Source organism: Rutilus rutilus (genome assembly GCF_951802725.1).
Source record: "Rutilus rutilus genome assembly, chromosome: 17".
Lineage (NCBI taxonomy): Eukaryota > Metazoa > Chordata > Actinopteri > Cypriniformes > Leuciscidae > Rutilus > Rutilus rutilus.
This window is the reverse complement of record NC_140230.1, coordinates 15,854,906-15,874,679: the sequence shown is the minus strand read 5'-3', so window position 1 is coordinate 15,874,679 and position 19,774 is coordinate 15,854,906. Positions and strand designations below refer to the sequence as shown.

The 19,774-nt window shown below is 36.0% G+C and overlaps 1 protein-coding gene across 3 annotated transcripts in view; it reads left to right on the top strand.

The window, feature by feature from the left end:
• The window catches only part of col14a1a (collagen, type XIV, alpha 1a), a 125,854-nt gene that overhangs the window by 85,751 nt on the left and 20,329 nt on the right, over positions 1 to 19,774 (top strand). For all 3 annotated transcript variants that reach the window (XM_084384879.1, XM_084384880.1, XM_084384878.1), the window contains 6 exons: positions 1,164 to 1,302; positions 2,681 to 2,823; positions 3,467 to 3,576; positions 13,950 to 14,108; positions 14,810 to 14,887; positions 16,466 to 16,552. In XM_084384879.1, the coding sequence (XP_084241005.1) occupies positions 1,164 to 1,302; positions 2,681 to 2,823; positions 3,467 to 3,576; positions 13,950 to 14,108; positions 14,810 to 14,887; positions 16,466 to 16,552 (716 nt within the window). The remainder of the gene's footprint in view (positions 1 to 1,163; positions 1,303 to 2,680; positions 2,824 to 3,466; positions 3,577 to 13,949; positions 14,109 to 14,809; positions 14,888 to 16,465; positions 16,553 to 19,774) is intronic.

Here is a 19,774-nt window from a genome sequence, read left to right as displayed (position 1 = left end):
CAGGTGAAAAAGACATACTGTTAAATGTATTAAAAATGCATTAAAGTATATTTGTATTGTACTAAAACATACTCAAGTACATTTTTTATATATTTAATAGTATGTCTTTTTCACCTGGGAAATCAGTCCAATGGTATGGCGGAACGTCAGACACGGGTGTCATGAACCAGGAAACTATAAAGCCTGCCCAAACAAAGGTCTGAGCAAGTCGCTTACAGGCACGTAGGAGATATGGCAGGTGACGCAGGGTCTCGTTCCCTCTTTGGGGAACCGAGGTTACAGTCGTAACTGAGGTAATTGATGCTAAGGGAACGTCTATACCAACACCACCATAGCAAGAAGTGTCTGTCCTGTGTGAAATCATAAGAGCAGCACTAGGACGAAAGCACCCGAGACCCCGGTGTAGAGTCCAATCCCTGACGAATGTATGCGGTGAGGACCAGCCTGCCGCATCACAAACGTCCTGGAGGGGCACTCCTGACATTAGAGCCTTAGAGGCCGCCATACTCCTAGTAGAGTTGGACCGAACAGCCATAGGTGAAGGTTGTCCGGTCGACTCATAAGCAAGTGAGATTGCCTCAACCACCCACTTGCATATTCTCTGCTTAGATGCTGGGGACCCTTTTTTAGGGGGCCCAAAACATGCAAACAATTGTTCAGCTTTACGCTACAGGGCAGCTCTGTGGACATAGGCATCCAGTGCCCTAACTTGGCATAGCAGATTGTTATTTTCCTGGTCCGAATCTTGAAAAGGAGTACGACAGAAGGCCTGCAGTACTATAGATCTAGCCACATTAGTGGGGACCTTGAGAATATAGCCTGGTCTAGGGTGAACGAATGCTTTAACCATGCCAGGAGCAAATTCTAAGCACGAGGGTGCAACCGACAATGCCTGTAGATCTCCTGTTCTTTTAAGAGATGAAATGGCGAGGAGGAACAGAGCTTTCAAAGTAAGAAACCTAGCTGGCACCTCCTCCAAAGGCTCAAAGGGAGCCTGGGAAAGATCCCATGTCGGCACCCTGGTGCGAGCTGCAGGCCTCAGCCTAGGAGTACCACAGAGGAAACGAGATACCAAGGGGTCTTTAAGAAGTAAAGGTGTAAACTATTTAAAGGTGGTGTTCTTTAGATTAGCATACTTGACATTTTTCTGTTGTCCTTTGCAGGTTTTCGTATGATGGAGATGTTTGGTTTGGTTGAGAAGCACTACAGCAGTGTGCAAGGTGTCTCAATGGAGCCTGGGACTTTCAACAGCTTCCCCTGCTACCGGTTACACAAGGACGCCCTCGTCTCCCAGCCTACCAGGTATGTGTGTGTGTGTGTTTCTGTATGTGAGAAAGCATACCATTACGCTCAACTGAAATGAGAAATGTGTGTTAGCTGACAGCTGTAACACGTCACCTGTCAGACCGTAATAAAGATTGAGTTTAATCAAATCTAGATGAAGCGGGTTAAGTTAGTAGGAATAGATTAGCCCCTCACTTACAAGCAATATAAAGAGCGATCGGGCTTCTGAGCACTGACCCTCCCCAGCATGTGATAATATTTAGATTAGGCTCACTTTCCTGCGCTCATGGGGAATGTTGTTATTACAGTGGAGGGTTTCAGCATAAGGGTCTCCTCTCCTGTAAATCTGGCAAACCACAGCCTCACTTTAAGTTGCACTCAGGCAGCTGGGAATTACTACAACACTGTTATTATGATAATCTCATCGGTGATTATGAGAAAGGCCAATGACTCACAGGGTAATGGCAGCGCTCTGGATACAGTTCACATTTGTTATTTAGTGGAAGGTGCTCATGAAGTTGAAGATCTGTTTTACTGGCTGTGCGGTTTCTATTGCAATACTCAACCATAATTGTTTCTTTTCACTTTAATATTGATCTACGTTTATTTTAGCTGTTTGTTTTATTGTATTGAATTTCAGTGCCTGTGTTGTGTTATATTTTACACTGATCATTTTGTTTGGACTGTTTTACAGCATTTGTGCCATGTGGGTGCAGTGGAATGGTTGGAGGCATATATAGAATAAACATTTTTTGTTTTTGTTGAGACATTATAAGAGTGGTATGGCTCTCTTTTTATTAAAGGGATAGTTCACCCAAAAATGAAAATTCTGTCATCATTTACTCACCCTCATGTCATTCCAAACCCATAAGACTTTTGTTCGTCTTCGAAACACAAATGAAGATCTTTTTTGATGAAATCTGAGAGCTTTCTGTCCCCCCATAGACAGTTACGCAACTACTACTTTGATGCTTCAAAGAGTTCATAAAGAGATCATAAAAATAATCCACATGAATTGAGCGGATTGGTCCAAATTTCCTGAAGAGACAGAAATGAATAGTCTGATGCCAAATCCGATATCTGGATGAATTGTTCAGTACAGAGCCCCGTACATGACATGAAAATAGTTATCGGCTCATTAATTAGTGTCCACATTTGAGTTGGAAAGTGGAAATGTAGCCTACTAAAACGAGGGAGTGAATTAGTACAACATGGCTAAACACCATGATATATTGTTTCCCCACCCTCAGTTTAGTTTAGCACCTCTAAAAAAATTAAATAAATAAATAACCTGAAAAGTGCAGGACAGTTTCATTTCGTTGTTTCAAACATGATGTAAAGGAGTTCAGAGAGATACCCATAATTGTTGTCCAAAAACTATGATTTATGTTTACAGGTATCTACATCCTGAAGGCCTTCCCTCCGACTACACTATATCTATGCTCTTTCGCATACTGCCCGAAACTCCTCAGGAGCCTTTTGCATTGTGGGAAATCCTCGACAAAAACAATGAGCCACTAGTGGGCATTATTCTGGACAGTAAGTATTACTCTTTTTGATGAACCTTATACCCATATGCAGTCTCATCATAAAATCTTTTGAGAAAAAAAAAAAAACATTAATTGAATAATTGATCATTTAAATGATTTAAATATTTAAACTCTACTATAATGTAAAACATAATGTCAATCAATTACATGTTTTTCAAACTGGTGGGTCGAAACCCAAAATGGTTCTCAAACAGTTAACTGCTAAGTGCAAATAATAAAATGCAACCAACTATATGCAAAACTACACTGGCAAAATAAATGGGCTTATTTGCTTTCATAAACGAGAAGAAAACACTTGCATTTTGTTGTTGTTATTGGTGTTAATGATGTATGTCTAATCAAACTCTGTGGTCCTTTGGTACAAATTATGCAGATTCTGTATTTTCAAATACCATGTACAAATTTACACAAGGTAAAAGAAAATACAACCAAGACTGAATTAATATGGGTTTAAAATGAGAATAAACATGATTTGTGCCTACCACAGTGCATAAATGATTCGCTGTCGAGAGCATGAAAGCACTGTAAAATTTTTGTATAATAAATAATTTTTATACTGTGTGGAGTCATCTTAGTCCTGAATCAAAACCAGTTGAGAACTGCTGACTTAAACTATTTTTGTCTTTCTTCAGACGGAGGGAAAACGTTAACCTTTTTCAATTACGACTACAAGGGTGAATTTCAAACGGTGACTTTCGAAGGGACTGAAATTAAGAAGATTTTCTATGGCAGTTTCCATAAGGTCAGTCTTTCTCCCATTTAATGATCCAGCTATGACTGTGATTAAAGAAACTGTGCAGTCATTAGTGTTTCGGTCTCATGTTTGAGGTTTTTTTTCTTGTCAGGAGAGTCATGATTTATGCTGGACCAAAGTTTATGTTAATTCATGCTACAACCAGTCAGTGTGCCAAATGACCAAATACAGCTGAATACACTAATTTCCCTTTATAAAGTTACCTAATTTTCTTTATAGTTGTGCCTTGACTGTCATAACCGAATATCGCTGATTTTTATTTTGTATATTTTAGCCGTCTGCTTTGTCTCATTCTCACCTACTTATGTACGGTTTTGGACGCAAGACAACCTTTTCTGTCATATAAAATTTTACTTTATCCGATGTACAATGAATTCACAATGCTCAAACAGCTATTGGTTAGTCAGTGTAACAACCAATATCTTTTACCTTCAGATTTCATATCTACATTTTACATTCTATACATTTTGTTCATTCTGTGCATTTTTTTTTTTAAAGAAAAAAAGAAGAGAAAAAGATGTTTAAGCCATGTTTCTGAAACGTCCACCAGGGATTTTCAATTATTATTTCACCCAGGGCATGCGCTACAGAGTTCTGACAGTATGAAAATGGCTTATGATAGCCCTGTCCTGTTCATTTTATGTATTCTTTCTTCACATCCGTGCTGTTGAAGAGCTCTATATCACTCTTCCGCCCTCCAGTAGTTTTGAGAGCCTGTCTGATGTATTCCAAGACTCTGTGTATTGCTTATCTGGTTATAATTCCCTTTTCCTGCCAAGTGTGTTTTACCTTTGAATGCATGAGAAGCCGTCCTCAGCCTTTGATGCAGTGGCGTGTGTTTTTATGAGCAAGTATTCTCCTGACATCACTTATGATGTGTTTGTTGGGTAATCCCTCTTGGCAGAGCTCGTCAAGATTAGGAGTCTGTGAGTAATACAGATTACTTCAGCACTGCCTCGGCTCCGGATTCTGAATGAATAAATAAATCTCGTCTCATCTAAATGCTGAGGAATAAGCAGGATTTAGAAACTTCAGAATTTCAAAGAATTTCACCTGTCGTTTTTTTTTTAATCGCTTATTCAGTCGTTTTCTGAATTCAACTTTCATACTTATTTTTGTGCAGCTATAAATAGGACATTCTCAAATTATGACAAACATGTCTTTTGAATTTTCACTCATATAAAAGTCAAATAGTCAAGAAACTCCATATAAAAGATTATTTTTTTTAAATTAATTAAATTAATATCATTGTCCCTTTCATCTGCTATTCCACTTGTATGACATTATAACTCAGCAGTTTTTCCCCTCTTATTTAGTTAAACTTAACTATTCATTTTATACTGTTATTTTTAAAATTCAAAATTCAAGTTCAAAATTTGGAAGTTCAAATGTGCATTTGATGAATTTCCCCTCTATGTTGAAGTAATTCATAATTGTTGTGTTTTTTTTTTTTTAGTTAAAAAAAAAACTTTTTGTTAATTTAAATGTGCCATTGCTCTTACATTGTTTAATGTTCACTTGAAAGACTCTCAGTATAAAGGATTTAATTCTGTAATTTATTTATTCATTTTTGATTAAATGATGTGTGTTTTTACTGACACTTATTAGAATTCTTTTATCTTTTATATGACAACACATTCTTCATTTGTGAAATAAAATAATACAATTAATAAATAAATGTCAAATTATCCTTTATAATTAGTATTAATTAAAACAAACACCCATAATCCACTTTTATGGGAGAAAATGATTAAATTGAAAACATTTTGTAAATCAGAAAATCTATTGTTTGAGAATGACCCAAATACACAATATGAAAAATAAACAGAGTGCTTAACAGAGCTACAAACACCTATGGAATTCCAAAGCTGACATAATAATAATAAATATATACATAAATAAATATACAAAGAAATGTAAAAAACAAACAAAAAGAAATGAGTATTTATACATTTGTATTACCTAATTTATGTATAATTTTCCCACATTTATTTATTTCTACTTTTAATTTATTTTTATATATTGTATTTATGTCTACATTTATTTAATACACTGTGGCCTCAAAGCTTCAGCACTGCCACTCTGAGCTCGATTGCTGATGTCTGAGGTAAAACACGCCCCTCTCATTAGCATACGGACAAAGAAATGTATAAATAAATAAATGTAGACATACAAATATACATAAATAATTGTGGAAATAAATAAATAAATGTATAAATACATGTGGGAAAAACACAATCATACATAAATTAGGAAATAAAAGTATAAATACTCATTTATTTTTGTTTTTTACATTTCTTTGTATATTTATCTCTATTTGCATTTGAGTGAGCGTTCAGCACACACACTCAAATAATCTGCTTTATAGAGTGAGGCTACAGCATTGAGTTGGCGCGGTTTCATTTTGTAGTTACTAATGAGATTTGTATTCAGAGCTTTGTGGCTAAAGCTGTGAGTTTATCTGGCCACAGCTGAATCTGATTTCCACAATGTAAACCCTTGCATGGCAGTCGCTGTCCTCAATACTGCTGACCCCATGTAACGCACAGTTGGCTTGAGTTGTTATGATAGCTTTTAATCAAAACACCCGACTTGGAAGAGATCCTGATGATGTGAGCAGAGGGTCTAGGACTCTTGCCGGGGCTCTATTAAAAACGCCCCGTTCCTCTCAACCAGCCACAGCTCAACGGTTGTAATTTTGCAAGGTCATGCAAGGAAGTTGTGTATATGCCTCTTATGGAAGTTATTTTGTACTATTGTCATGCTGCTTGTGTGCATTTCAAATCAAGATGAGAACTGTGTTAGAATACATTTGGGAGTGCTGACACAAGAACTTTTGAACCAAGTTAAACAAGGCTACTCTGATAACACTTGTTGTTCATAAACAGAATAGGCCATGAAGAAATATAAAGATATATGCAATGGATAATGTGTAATCATTCATATCATGTGGGCTTTATGGGTGTATCTACAGTATTGAGAGCAGAACTATTCATTTACCTTTATTTTTTTGTTTCCTTTTTTTATTTTTTATTTAAATGTGTCATTAGCATTACATTGTGTGAAAGATTTTTAGTGGGGAAAAAACTAGTAAAATCAAGTATTGATTTTAGTTTATGATACATTGTGTGAGTTTTGAGTTGATATTGACACAATCTAAGTGACATTATCTTTTTTATTAAATCAAATTAAAGCCAAATTATCCTTTATGGTAAGTAATAATGTCAAGAAAACTGAACTGAATTCAAAACTTCTTGCTCAACATGATATTTAATTAGAAGTTGACCATGGAAATTGTGTCGGTCTTGTCTTGTTAGACCTGAGTGCAGCGTTCGACACACTGGACCATGTCCTTCTGTTAGAGCGCCTTGAGTGGTGTGTCGGGGTAAATGGAGTAGCCTTACGTTGGTTCCATTCTTACCTGGAGGGTAGGACATTTGCGGTAAAGATTAGGAATCATTATTCTTCTATTGCTCCTGTAAGTTTTGGGGTACCTCAGGGCTCTATTTTAGGGCCGTAAATTTTTTTTTCCTTTACATGATTCTGCTGGGCTCTATATTTAATAAATATGGTATTTCATATCATAGTTATGCTGATGATACCTAGTTGTATTTTTCTTTTTACACTGTAAAAATGAATACGCTATATCTAATCAATAAAATTGTGGCAACAGATTACAAGCAATATTATTAATTAGATTTAACAAATTAGAATTGAGTAATAATTAATCAAATTAATTCCTTAAAAGTTAACCATTTAAAATTAGTAGAATTTACAACAAATTTTTTTGAAACAATTTTTTTTTTATTGCCAACATTGAAGACACCTGATGTTAACAAGCAGAATCACTGAAGGAGAAAACCATAATTTTAAGTCACCATTATGGTGATCAGTGTTTGTTTTAGTTGGGCTCTTGACCTTAAATCATTGACTTTAGATTTTGTTTGGCTGCTGTACCTGAGTTATAACAGCCAGATGAACAACGAGAAAAAGGTGATCTGATGGTGTTGGTTATGTTTTAACTTAATCATTATTTCACAATCATTTGACCTGAATCTCTGAACTCATATAGAGCCCAATTTACTTGGGGACCTAATTTACCAATTTAGGTTTTTAATTATAGCAGCACTGTTCTTGCACAGCATAATATTTTGAACTTTTACAATGTAATCCAAAGATTTTTTAAACATGTCTCATATACAAAAAAAGATTATATATATATATATATTTATTTTATTTAGTTTTTAGACACACAGACATCAATAACCAGCCTGTGAATCTCAACAATGGTGACAATTATAAAGCATGTTGCAGTGCATTCTGGGTGCCACCAATCAAAACTCATTCATGGCTCCCATCATACATCGCTGCATGAATAAATAATGAGCTTATGATCAGAGGTGATCTGTTTGTCACCATTGCTGAGATTCATACGCGAATTCTTGATGTCTGTGTGTGCCTACATAACAACTTTTTTTTTACGTTTTTTTTTTTAATTGATTTGATCATATGGATTGAAAAGGCTAAAAATATTATGCTGTACAAGGACAGTGCTGCTATAATTAATAAAGTAAACCTAACTCAGAATTTGGGCTCTATATGAGTTCAGTGATTCAGGTCAAATGATTGTGAAATAATGATTATGTTAAAACATAACCAACACCATCAGATCACCTTTTCTCGTTGTTCATCTGGCTGTTATAACTCAGGTACAGCAGCCAAACAAAATCTAAAGTAAATAATTTAAGGGTCAAGAGCCCAACTAAAACAAACACTGATCACCATAACGGTGACTTAAAATTACGGTTTTCTCCTTCAGTGATTCTGCTTGTTAACATCAGGTGTCTTCAATGTTGGCAATAAAAAAAAAATTGAGATTGACAAGTGCTGAAAAACTGTGCTGTTGAATTTACGCCTCCAGCCTAGTTCAACGATTGTGTAGGCTGCTCTGTACCTAACCTCTGTCATTAAGAAACATCCAGAAATTTCCCAGATATTTATAAACACCCCTCAGCAATCTCTGATATATTAAGTGAATCCCAACAAAATCCCAGTGCATAAACTTTCAATTATGTCCATGGTTCACGTCAACACACGCTGAACACTTGCTACGTGTACGTTGTACCTTTTTAGACTAGAATAAAGTTGGGCTGCAGCTACAGTGGATATTTTAATTGTTAGCGTGCTTTTCATCCATTCAATGGTGAAACGAAACTCTTCTTATCACTCAAGGAAGATATTTTTCCACCTCAACATTGGCTGTTTTTTTTTACTAGGGTGATAATACATCAAGACTTTAGAGTAAAAGGAAGCTGCAGCCGATCGATACTGTATAGGCTACTGACCCGGCCTGGAAGTGTATGTGCATAGCCCGAAGGACGTTAGCTTAATTTCTACTATGTCGCCAAATATATGGATTGAGCCAAACTGGACTGTTTGGCAAGACGACTGCTGTTCTTTGCAATTCCTATTACGACCATATAACTACATTCTGCCTGATACTAGAGCTGTCACTTTTGAGAAAAATCGAATTCGAAAGGGTATCAAATATCAAGCAATGTATTTGAATATCTACGAGTCAAAAACCGATCAGTCAAAAAATGCGTCATGAAGAGGAAAAAAACATATATAAGTCGCATTTATTTCGAAATTTATTTCACACAAAAAAAACAATGTTACGGACGGGACAGTTCTCCATTACAGACGTGAGCGCTCTGAAAGCGGCACTAAAAGACTGCTTTAAAACTTTCACAGAGACCTCAAACAGAAAGCACAAAGCCTGTCTTTAAATTTTATTTCGTTTTGTATTAATTGTATCTTAATTTTAATCAATGTTTCGTCAACCAATTGCCTGGATTTAATAAATAAGAAGTAAATATAGTAGAAAATATTTAATCACGAACGGAGGCGCTGGCGCGTGAACCTGGAGCTCGTCTCATAAATGAACCGAAACTCAGCGTAAGGTAGCCTACTTGCCTCACAGACCTGAGACATATATAGAAAGCTTGAAATGTGTACTTTTAAACAGAACAGTTCAAAACGAAAGAAAACAGACTGTTCTCTGCTTATGTCATCCCTATGAAATGTGCATTTCTCTCAGGCGCGTTCACTAGCCTACTGTGAAGATCGCGAGTCAGCATCGTCAACTTCATCTTCAACTTCACACGTCAAATACACAGGAATGATTATCGGCCTGTTCACATCGGCCCTATTTTGACATCGGAACGATACCGATTTGTAAAAAAATGACCATATATCGTGCACCACTACATGACATTATTGTCCAAATTGGTGCTATGTGCCGATTGGGAGGTTTTGCTTGTTTAGTAGTTCAGTACCAGTTTAGTAGCCATGCAAAGCTGGGTACAGAATAACAGTAGTCTGGCTATAAAGGCTTATTTCCACAGACCGGACACATGCTAATAAATGGTGACACTTCACGCATTCTAAAGTGTTTGGATTTAGAGAGGTGCAGAGTATTTAGAGATCTAGAACACAACAGTTGTTTTCACACTGTCCCAATCACCAACCTGGTTAATGAACACTGATCCAACAAAACCCAACAACCACTGTTCTTTGCCATTTGTTTGGGCAGTGTGAATTAGAAAAGAACATCAGACTGTAAATATGACATAACTGTGAATAAGCATTTTTGTTTTTGTTTTTTTAGTTTTTTTTATGCTTCTTGGCATTGCTATCCAGTCGTACACACTTTCAAATATGCCTCTCAGAAGCTTTGGTATAATCCTTTCCTTATTTTCGTATAATGGAGGAATAGATTTCCTGAATTATAATTCAAAGAGCATTGGCCTTTTTTGTATAGTTTGACCTTAAGCAGGGCGATTTTTAATACCATTCTTGTCAGTTTTTAATTGTTTTGATTGTGGTTGTTATGTTATTTAAACTTAATTTTGACAGAAGTTTAATATATTTAATTTATATCTTTTCCCCCTTCAAGCATACACAGTAGGACTGTATTTGCAGGACTTGAAATAGCAGCCCAGGGGTGTTTTGAATATGGCCATTGAGTGAACTGACTTTCCTTAAAGAGGTTTTGTCTCTAATGCTTGCCTGGGTCTGTCCCAGGACATAAAAACAGAGACTCCACTGATCTGCCAATAATATAAATCTGTAAAGAAAAGAAAAGTTGAGGAAAGACAAAAAAAGACCAACACACATTGGGGGGAAAAGGTTTTCTTAAGCAGTTTTTGTCTTCTGTTGTTCAAGTTAACACAACACAAGTTAAATGTGCATATTGTTTTATATTAGCATAAACATAAACCTCAATGAATGCCTTTTGCTTAAAACAAGAACATAACTATTTGCCAATGTCTTAATATCTTGTCTAATTGTAATATCTTGTGTAATCTTCTCAGTAAGTATGCTTGTATAAAAAGTGAGAGCAAAAAATCTAGAGGACTTTCGTCCTGTGGCTCTTATATCAATACTTGCTAAATGCATGTTAGTTATCACCTGAAACCATACATATCAGAGCAACTAGATGTACTGCAATTTGCATACAAATCGCAAAGAGGGACAGAGGATGCAACGCTCACTATGGTTGATACAATTGCTAGCCATTTACAACAAGCGAAGGCTTATGTGCGTGTTCTTTTTATTGATTGTACCTCTGCCTTTAATACTATGCAGATACATTTACTCTTGGAACGTCTCCTTGTTCTAGGTGTAAATGGAGGAATAGTACATTGGATAAATAATTTTTTAACAAATAGACCACAGCGAGTTTGTGTTCGGGGGTTTAAATCAGATATTATGTTTTTAAACACGGGAGCACCCCAAGGATGTGTCCTGTCACCTCTGTTGTTTTCTGTTTATACAAGTGGTATAAGCTCATGTGCAGCATGAGAATTATAAATGATACAAATATGCAGATGATATGGCACTTGTGGCACTTTTATGGAAAGACTGTGTACATTTTGAGTACGAAAAATGGTGTGAAGCAAGTTCTTTATTGATAAATGTAAGTAAAACGAAAAGAGTTGATTTTAAATTATTCAGAGCCTGTAACAGAAATAATGTTATGTGATCAAACAGTTGAAATTGTGAAGACTTTTAAGTATTTGGGAACCATGATTGACTGTAAATTGAATTTTTCTGATAATGTGAATCTTATTTGTAAGAAAGCAAATCAAAGGCTATTCTTGCTAAGGAAATTGAGAGAATTTTCTGTAAGTCAGGTTGTTCTGCAAAGAGTTTATATAAGTTTAATTGAGAGTGTTTTAGGGTATAACATAACTGTGTGGTTTGGACGAGTTACATCTGTGAATAAAGTAAAATTAGACAGAATTACAAGAGTAGCAGGAAAAATTATAGGATCTAAGCAAAAATCAGTCGCACGGTTATATCAAATTGCAGTTCAGAGAAAAGCTTTGACTATAGCAAGAGACACAACACACCCCTTGAATCATGTTTTTGAATTATTGCCATCACGTCGTCGCTACAGAACACCAAAAGCGGCCAAAGCAATATATAAACAAACTTTTGTACCAAATGCAATAAGTCTTTTGAATAAGAGGAAGGAAATGTGAATATTTTAATATTGATGTATATTGTGTATTGTTAATTGTTTTGTGATTGTATGGCGAGACCAAAGACCAATTTCAGCTAAGGCCTAAGAACCAATCACTCCTTGTTTAAAAGGGGGACAGGAGCAGTTGTCTTCGATAGTCATGAAGCCTGAAATGGGCCAGTTCATCATGTTGAAAACAGAATTATCCTGAAATTGATCAGGAGGCAGATGTGACCGGCAGCGGCTGAGCTGAGAAAGGAGCGATGCGGACCTCTCATTCCCTTTTGCCACTCCTGCTTAGCAGATCATCATTACCACCGCCAGACCAGCTCAGACACATTCATAAACGCTCATAAACACTCTCAGCACCACTCTCGGGTTAAACACATGGTGCACATGGACCCGTCCCTGTCTAAACGGCATGTCACCGCTGCAGCTGCAGAATCTAATTGGCTTTCATTGCAGAAACACCTGCCACTCAGAAAATGGAAGGTGATATTCAGTATGAAAATCCATATTTGCCAAAACAGACTCATAGACTTAACAAAATTTCATCTGTCTCAGCCTGTTTTTTTCCACCCTGATAGAGAAGTTTTATTTCTAAGTATTAAACAGCCTCCCTTCATGCTTTATAATTGACGTTAATGTGAGACTTCACAATAATGAGCTTGGTGTCTGCTATCAGCCCGACCTGTCTGACAGCGCACTCGCATTTACAATTGCATCCAGTGAACTGGAGAAAATTGAGTTTTAGACCCCAAATCCATTAACAGGCGGTGTGTGCTGTCTCATGCTGAAATCTACTCTGACATACAAATATGAACTTTTGCTAACTCTATTTTAACTTGTTCTGTTTTAGTTTTTATGGTCGTTTTGGACGCAAATACAGTTCTCTACAGTTATCTGACTGCAGTGTAGTGTGGAATTAACAATTGCACACATTGTAAAACAGGAGAGATGACAAGGTTAATTCGGTTTCCATTGTGCGCATTAGTAAACTTAAATGTTTCTGCAAGATTTACTAGAAAGTCCCAGAGTGAAATTGGAATAGTTTTAACCCTGTCAAGCCTGAAATATGAAATAATAGTTCGAAAAATCCTTGAAATTGAACTATTTTACTATCGTCTACGTAACAGGTGATTTATTGCTCGTGTTTGTATGTGTCACATCAGGGTTTTATAGTTATTTATTGATCACCACTTGTTTTTGTATTTTGCATTGCATTTCTAATTTTTTTATAATTTCTGTTAATTCAAAAATAAAAATCATAACCGAACCTTTTAATTTAGCTTTGTGGTAGTAAAAATATGTGGTAAAATATATTAAAATGTTAATCAAACTCAATATACCTCAAATAAATATCAAAATAAATGCCTCAAATGTGTGAAATATTAAATAGTCATTGCTAATTAATTATCTAAATAATTCTTTTTAAATATCATTATTAATATTACAGTTATTCTTGCTGTACTTTATCAAAATCAGCAAAGATTTCTCAGCAAAAAGACATGCATCGTGAAAAGAAGGAAGACATTTTGGAAATATTATTAAAAGTCCCTCTTCTTCCTAAAGAGCATTGCTAATGATCAGCTTTTTGATGTTAACATGGTGTTTCAAGATAAATGATAAATAGTGATTAGCAATGTATGTATTTTACTGTGATGTTACAAGCCAAAATAAACCCTCTTTAATCATCAACATCAATGCCTTATGCTGTTACTATATGCACCATTTTGCCTAAATAATTATATATCAGTTTCAGCTAAACGTTCTGTATCAATACATCCCTAATAGTCATTAATCTTTGCAAATTCCTTTTTATCTCGCCTAGCTTCATGTGGCCATCAGCAAAACCGCCGCTAAAGTGGTGATCGACTGCAAAACGGTCGGAGAGAAATCCATCAATGCCGCAGGTAACATCACCATTGATGGAGTGGAGGTTCTGGGACGCATGGTCCGCTCACGTGGAAGGAGAGAGAACTCTGCGCCGGTAAGAGCAAACACATTCATCCTCAATCCAAAAGGACAAGTCTTTCCCAAGCCTAAAAGAATCACCCATTTAAGCCCATAACAGGACAAGCTTTTGTCTCATACAGACACAAAGAACTTTGTATACAAGTGAGGGAATGTTTCTGAGGAATCTTTGTTTGGGGTCTAATAATTATTAGAGATGGTTGAAACTTTGAGGCTGTAAGGCACAAACGTCCTCTCAGATTCACCCGTATAATTATTAGGATGTGGAATTCAAAGCATGGGCACTCAGTTCAAGATAGTAAATACAGACTTTATGCTTTTCCATAAGGATGTGTGGATCATTATGTGTAATTGTGTAGGAGTGCGTCTGATTTTATTCTCCTCCGAGGGTGCCAGCACAACTGATGAGACTAATGGTCTTTGTAATTATGCTGTTGTAATGTGAGTTTGTGTGGAGTAAAAGTTTAAAAACTATTAGAATCAGTCATTCAGCCCAAACAAATAACCAGACGCATCTCAAGCACGGCTGTATGTAAACGGATGAAGTTTCTGCATATTTAGATTGCATTCATTTGCAACAGTGAGCCCCATAATTTGTTTAGACTTCATACAATGGTTGTGTTGATAAGATTTATATTGCATTCATTGCTAAGTAAGAGATTACAGTTCAATAACCGTATGCTCTGTTTGTGTGTGTTTGTATGATCTTGTCCACAGTTTCAGCTCCAGATGTTTGACATAGTCTGCAGTATATCATGGGCCAGTCGGGATAAGTGCTGTGAGCTCCCAGGCTTGGTAAGTGCGAACAAATGGTATATTATTCAATATATCCGTTTTATATGATCAGCAAACTGTACAAGCCACATTCTAATTAGCTTACATTAATACTGCAGTTCTGTCAGCGGTGAAGCCCAAGGAATATCAGATATTTAACCCCAAACATCTTGAGCATGTGAAATTTTAAATATACAGAAGTACATAATAGAAAGAGGTTAAAAGAGGTTCACTTAGAATTGATTATTAATGCATTAATTAGTGTTACTGCTGTTGATAAACATGCTCTGACACTACAATTTTGGCTTATTTAAATGAAGACTTAAATAAGCGTGGATTAGAACCGCTAGGCCAACTATTTCTTCAGGAATTTATCCTCTTTGCCTCAAAATCGTACTGTTAAAAACTTATCTGTTAAATTACATAAAAAAAGTTGTGGTTGCCAGAAATTCACTGTAAAAAATACGGTGACAATATTTTCAGAATTACGGGATTACTGTAAATTTGACCATTTAACCATTATTTTATTAAAGGGATAGTTCACCCAAAAATGACATCATTTGCTCACCCTCATGATTTTTTAAACCTGTGTGAGTCTCTTTCTTCTGTTGAACACATGAGAAGATATTTTAAAGAATTTTGGTAAACTGACAGTTGACGGGACACCATAGTATTTTTTTTTTTCCTACTATGGAAGTCAATGGCTACCGTCAACTGTCTGGTTACCAAAATTCTTTAAAATATCTTCTCATGTGTTTAACAGGAAGAAAGAAACTCATACAGGTTTGGATCAACATGAGGGTGAGTAAATGATGACAGAACAGAATTTTCATTTTTCGGTAAACTATCCTTTTAAGTGAAAAACACCTGCTTCAACTTCCAAAATCTGCAACGAAAAGTTATATATATATATATATACAATATATACAATTATATACAATATATATACAATATTTGCATATATATTGTAAAATATATACAAGTTCTGACTGTTCTTAAGTTCCGACTATGTTGTTGTTTATTTCAGTTTTGACTTGGAAATGAGTAAAGACTCATTATGTTATTTAAATAACATTGAAGATCAAATCTTTAAAGTAAATCTTTTAATAATCAAATTAGTCTTCAAATGACTAATTATTTCTTTTTTAAAAGAATACAATTACCATTATTAATGGTTTTATGTATGCCAGTATTAAAGACATCAGTATCGTCATACATTTGATACCTCAGTGATATCACTTTTCTGTTCTTTTCCTGTCTCTTTTTGTCTCCTTCTATAATTCTGACAGAATGTTCTCTAAGTAATCTCAAATCAGCCATTCTGGCAATCGTCCCTAACTTTAAAGATCCATGACCACTTTACAAATAATTCAATTATGTAATCTTGTAGCAGACGAATAAACTTGGTCCTTCTTCGATAGGAAGAACAATATCTTTAGATCACTTGCTGTGTTTGTGCGCTTGCGAATTAATGACTTGAGGGAATTGCACAGACACCCATGGTTGACTTGGATAAATAAAGTTCTGTTGGATTCCAAGAGAGGAAATAAGCTGGTGTTTGAAATGTTGTACGACATGTTTTGTTTGTTCTTCCCTCAGAGAGTAGAAGAGGACTGTCCTGCCATGCCCCATGCCTGCACCTGTGCTCAGGACAGCAAAGGACCACCTGGACCCTCTGGACCACCGGTAAAACCATTACACCCAACCTTAGAACAGTGGTACTAAACTAGATCACAGAGTGGGTACCGGGGAGAGTTGTAACATAATCAGTTTAACCAATTAGAAATGAGGTACAGGGGTGCCAGGGCACCTGAGGTGACAGTTTTTTGTTAGTTTTTTGTCCAAAAAGACAAAAAAGAAACATTTCTTGTGTGGTTTAAAAAAAATATGATTTGTTTATGACATGACATGTTAATGAATGTTATACGTGACCCTGGACCACAAAACCAGTCACATGGGTAAAAATTTTTTTAAATTGAGATTTATACATCACCTGAAAGCTGAATAAATAAGCTTTCCATTGATGTATGGTTTGTTAGGACAATATTTGGCCGAGATACAACTATTTGAACATCTGGAATCTGAGGGTGCAGAAAAATCGAAACACTGAGAAAATCGCTTTTAAATTTGTACATTTATGTTCACGATTGTGCTGCATTCACTCACAAAAATAAATGTTTTATATATTTACGGTAGGAAATTGACAAAATATCTTCATGGAACATGATCTTTACTTAATATCCTAATGATTTTTGGCATAAAAGAAAAATCGATAATTTTGACCCATACAATGTATTGTTGGCTATTGCCACAAATATACCCGTGTGACTGGTTTTGTGATCCAGGGTTACATATTACAGAACTAGAATCAATACATTTATGAATATAAATTGTAAGTGATTGACACAATCTATTTTCTATTAGTGTTACATGTGAAAATATATCAAAATCTGAGATAGTTGTGCTAAAAACGACTTACAAATGTATATCCCAAAGTTTCTCTAAAATCTAGCTCTTCTTTTTTAGCATAAAAGCTAGCTGACAGGGCTACTCTAGTTGACAAACTTGCTCTCACACTCCAACATAAAAGCTAGCTGACATACTTTACCTGACAAACTCACTCTACTACTCTAGCATAAAAGCTAGCTGACAGACTTGCTATACTTTAGCATAAAAGCTAGCTGACCTATTTTAGCTCACAAACTTGCTATAGCTTTTGTTTTATATAACGGCTTTTACATGACAGTGATCAGTCTCCAGAAACATTTCAGTGTTTAGTGTCTTCCCACAACGGTAATGGTTCATGGCTTGTTCCTTGTGGGGATCGAACCAAAAACTTTTATGCTTTTAGCCTTAAGCCTTAAGCACACCACACCTCTTTAGGGAAAAACACAGAACGTGTTAAGATGGCGCATAGAGCGATTAGAGATTTCAAATTAAATGGAAAGACTGTGTAAGATATTGAGAAAAAGACCCAGCATTAGATTGCTCAATTCAACCCGTGCTTCAGGTTGAACTCAATATGGCGGGAACAAATAAATGAGCTCATTTGGAAGGCAGCATCGTATGCACCCTGAGGGAAAATGTATTTCTGAGACCTCGAAAAGGCCATGGTTTATAAACAGCAGTTCTTTTGAGAAAGTCATTACAAAGAGATCGATTTATCAAAACCGATTAGTCCACTCCTGTCCTGTCTGCGTTTATAGATTCCTTCATCCATACAAGCCCATTTCCATGATCAAGAGGTGGTTGCAAGGAAAACGATTGCATTTCAGTTTTGTATATATTATTCCTGCATCTTGATATTAATATTAATGTCGTGTGTTCTGAAGCCTTTCCTATGATTACATGTCCTGTTAAATCACATGTATCTCTCAAATTAATATTGATGCTGTATTCTCGGCTTACATCGTCACCTGCAGGTTTTGTTAAGTGTGTTTTGAGCAAGCTCATGAATCAAATCCGTGATAAGAACTACCTTATTGCAGCCGCTGCCATTGGGGATGCAATTAAAGTAAACACAGGAAAAGGAAGACGTGCAAACAGGGTTAAATTACTCGTGGTTGCCTGCAGCAGTGAGGTCAAGAGTTTATGAGGGTCATAAGCAGGTGGGATATTGTTTGGACCAGGTCAAGGATACTGAACTACAGGCAGATTCCATTTCACTGATATTTTGAACTATTCAATTTTTAAAACATTTAGTTTAAACCATTTTGATGAAGCAATTTGTTTGGTTTAATAAATAGACAGTAGCTGTGGACCAAAACCTTATCCCAGCAAGCAAGTTTGCGTTTAAAAGACGTATAATAGCCATCCAAACACAGCCCATATGTCTAGGGTAAAACAATGCAAAAACGTCTAAACCATAGCCCAAGAATAGACTAGTCATCAATTAGATAACAAAGAAGTGAAATGAGGGAATAAATGAAATCAAACACCTTGTAATCACTGTTTACTTTGCTTACTTAATGGAATATCATACAAATATCATTGCAGGTTATTTTGGGAAAAACGACATGTAACCAAATTCAAGGTTATTTTGGCTAGAAGTGGGTTACTCATCATAGCTGGACTATTATCAGGTTTATAGTTAACCTAGACGGTGAAATGACGGCTATTGCTTGCTGGGAACTGCCTACTGTAACATAGTCCACTGAAGGCGAGTTGAACTGAACCCATGTGCAGTTTGTTGAAAATGTGAACAGATACAAAATAAACAAAATTGGCTTGACTTGACTTGAAAAAACATGAACACAAACCTGGACTTGACTTAACAAACTCACCAAACAGCGGATTACATGAACAATACGAGACGAGAACAATGAGAACATGAGGGCTATGTACACATGAACTAATCACTAAACAAGGAACACCTGAACACCAAATGTGACACCAACATAGGGGACATTTAAAAAAATCATAGGCGTGAAGGCAGTTCCAAAAGATAGGCATCTTAAACAGGTAGTTCACCCATAAATTGCAATTATGTTGTCATTTACTCATTACCCTCATGTCATTTAAAACTTGTAATATACTGTACTTTCCTTTTTCCTTATTCTCCTCCATACAATGAAAGGCAATGGGGTCCAATGCTGTTTTAGCCACATCTGACTTTCATTGTATAAAACATTTGCAAATAAATTGAAACTTTGCTGAGCCCCCCTAGTGGACTTGGACTCAACCGATCCCTTGGTTGAGAACCACTGTATTAGAGTATTGTGCTGTTACCATAGCAACATGCTAACTTCAAACTCTGTTGAAATCAGTTGCTAGTTGAGTCCACTGATCTATATAGAATGATAGTCATTATATAGATCAGTGGTTGAGTCTCATTTGTGGTGATGTAGCGTTCCGAATCAGTCCCATATGAGGATCCATAATAGTTAGCACACTGCCTATGTATGCATC